Source organism: Pteropus vampyrus, unplaced genomic scaffold, assembly GCF_000151845.1.
Source record: "Pteropus vampyrus isolate Shadow unplaced genomic scaffold, Pvam_2.0 Scaffold1208, whole genome shotgun sequence".
Taxonomy (NCBI): Eukaryota; Metazoa; Chordata; class Mammalia; order Chiroptera; family Pteropodidae; genus Pteropus; species Pteropus vampyrus.
In genome coordinates this window covers 14389-16048 of record NW_011889989.1, presented here as the reverse complement: position 1 = coordinate 16048, position 1660 = coordinate 14389, and the positions used below count along the sequence as shown (strand labels likewise).

The window sequence follows — 1660 nt, the reverse complement described above, 5'->3', positions numbered from 1 at the left end:
GAGGGTGGAGAAGAAAAGGAGGCCTGGGGCAGCCCAGCCCCACTGTGGGCTCAGGGGCTGCGTGCACCATGGCCTGGACCCCCGTCCTCCTCGTGCTCCTCTCTCAGTGCACAGGTACAGATAGGCCTCAAGATCAGACCTCAGTTAGAATTTCATTCCCTTCATGCTCAGTCTCCCCAGAAACTTTATCTTGGTCCCTAACCCAACCCTGACAATTGTCTGTGGTTGCAGGTTCCCTCTCCCAGCCTGTGCTGACTCAGCCGCCCTCCCTCTCTGCTTCTCTGGGAGCAACAGCCAGACTCACCTGCACCCTGAGCAGTGGATTCAGTGTTGGTGGTTACTGGATACGCTGGCATCAGCAAAAGCCAGGGAGCCCTCCCCGGTATCTCCTGAGGGTCTACTCAGACTCCAATAAGGACCAGGGCTCCGGGGTCCCCAGCCGCTTCTCCGGATCCAAAGACGCCTCGGCCAACGCAGGGCTTCTGCTCATCTCCGGGCTCCAGCCTGAGGACGAGGCCGACTATTACTGTAGCACATGGGATGACAACTCTAAGACTCACACAGTGATCCAGAGTCACGGGGAAATGAGACTAAAAGCCTTCTGTGCTCTTCCTACCTGAGGCTGTCACTCTTTCTCTGCCTTGGACTAAGTAACTCAGGTGGCATCTCTTGTCACTTCTTTAGTCAGCAAGTCTTTCCCAAGACCCATGGATTTGCAAATGTTTTCTCAGTTGCCTTAGTTTACAAGTTTATTTATCCATTGGTAATTTCTTTTGTCTGATCATGTCTACACAAGCATAAATCGGTTCTTAGGGGTACATACCCCTCCAGGAGGATGATGGATGAGAAAGGAGGCTGTTGCCCCCACCCATGACCGCCCAGGGTATAAGCCTGGCTCAGAGATGTGTGTGGTCTTAGCCGTTTTGGTCAGTCACTGGGTCCAGCATGCCCCTCCCTCATGTCCCAGTGACCAGCTCCAACAGTGAGGTCATCTTCCTCTACATCTGCTCATTGTGGCCTGTCTCTGGGGACTATGCTTTCCTTCCTGAGACTCAGAGATTTCTCCAGAGTGAGGCGTGAGTGTTTGTGTCCCCCCTGTGACCACTGGGATATCAGCATCAGGCCACCATTGCCATGCGAGGACCACAGCACAGGAAAGTCCTGTGGCACCTGCCTCGGATGCGCACGGCAGCTTCAGGGCCCAAACATTTTTCTAGGACTGTTCCTGAGTCTCCATTCTGAGCGTGTTTCCACTTCAGTCACCACTTTAGTGAAATGACAACTCCAGACTGTATCTGCTGATACCTCAGCAGAGGCCGCTCCACTGGGGACAAGGATGTGGATGGAGCTTGACCGCAGACTCAGCTCCCTCCATCCCCACACGCTGTCAGCGCATGGATGCCTGACGACAAGCTGCCAAAGAATGATTGAGGACATTGTAAGACAAAATAAAAATTCCAGGAAAGGGGGAAAAGAGAAAAATGGAATGAACATAGAAATAGATGTGTTGATACAGAGGAATTGATTAATATAAAAAAAAAATCTAAAAATAACGATTATTTAATGTATCAGTTATAAATTTAATCTTACAAATACCATTCATAATATTTGGGAAATGTGACATTTTTCCTACATTTATACGAAAAAAGTTATGTCAAAG

General features: G+C 50.1%; 1 gene segment (V, D, J or C); it reads left to right on the top strand.

The window, feature by feature from the left end:
* Positions 1-50: 50 nt before the first annotated feature.
* Positions 51-620, top strand: LOC111734430. The segment is given in 2 exon segments: positions 51-114; positions 232-620. Coding segments are annotated over 2 exon segments (435 nt in total).
* The last annotated feature ends 1040 nt before the right edge of the window (positions 621-1660 follow it).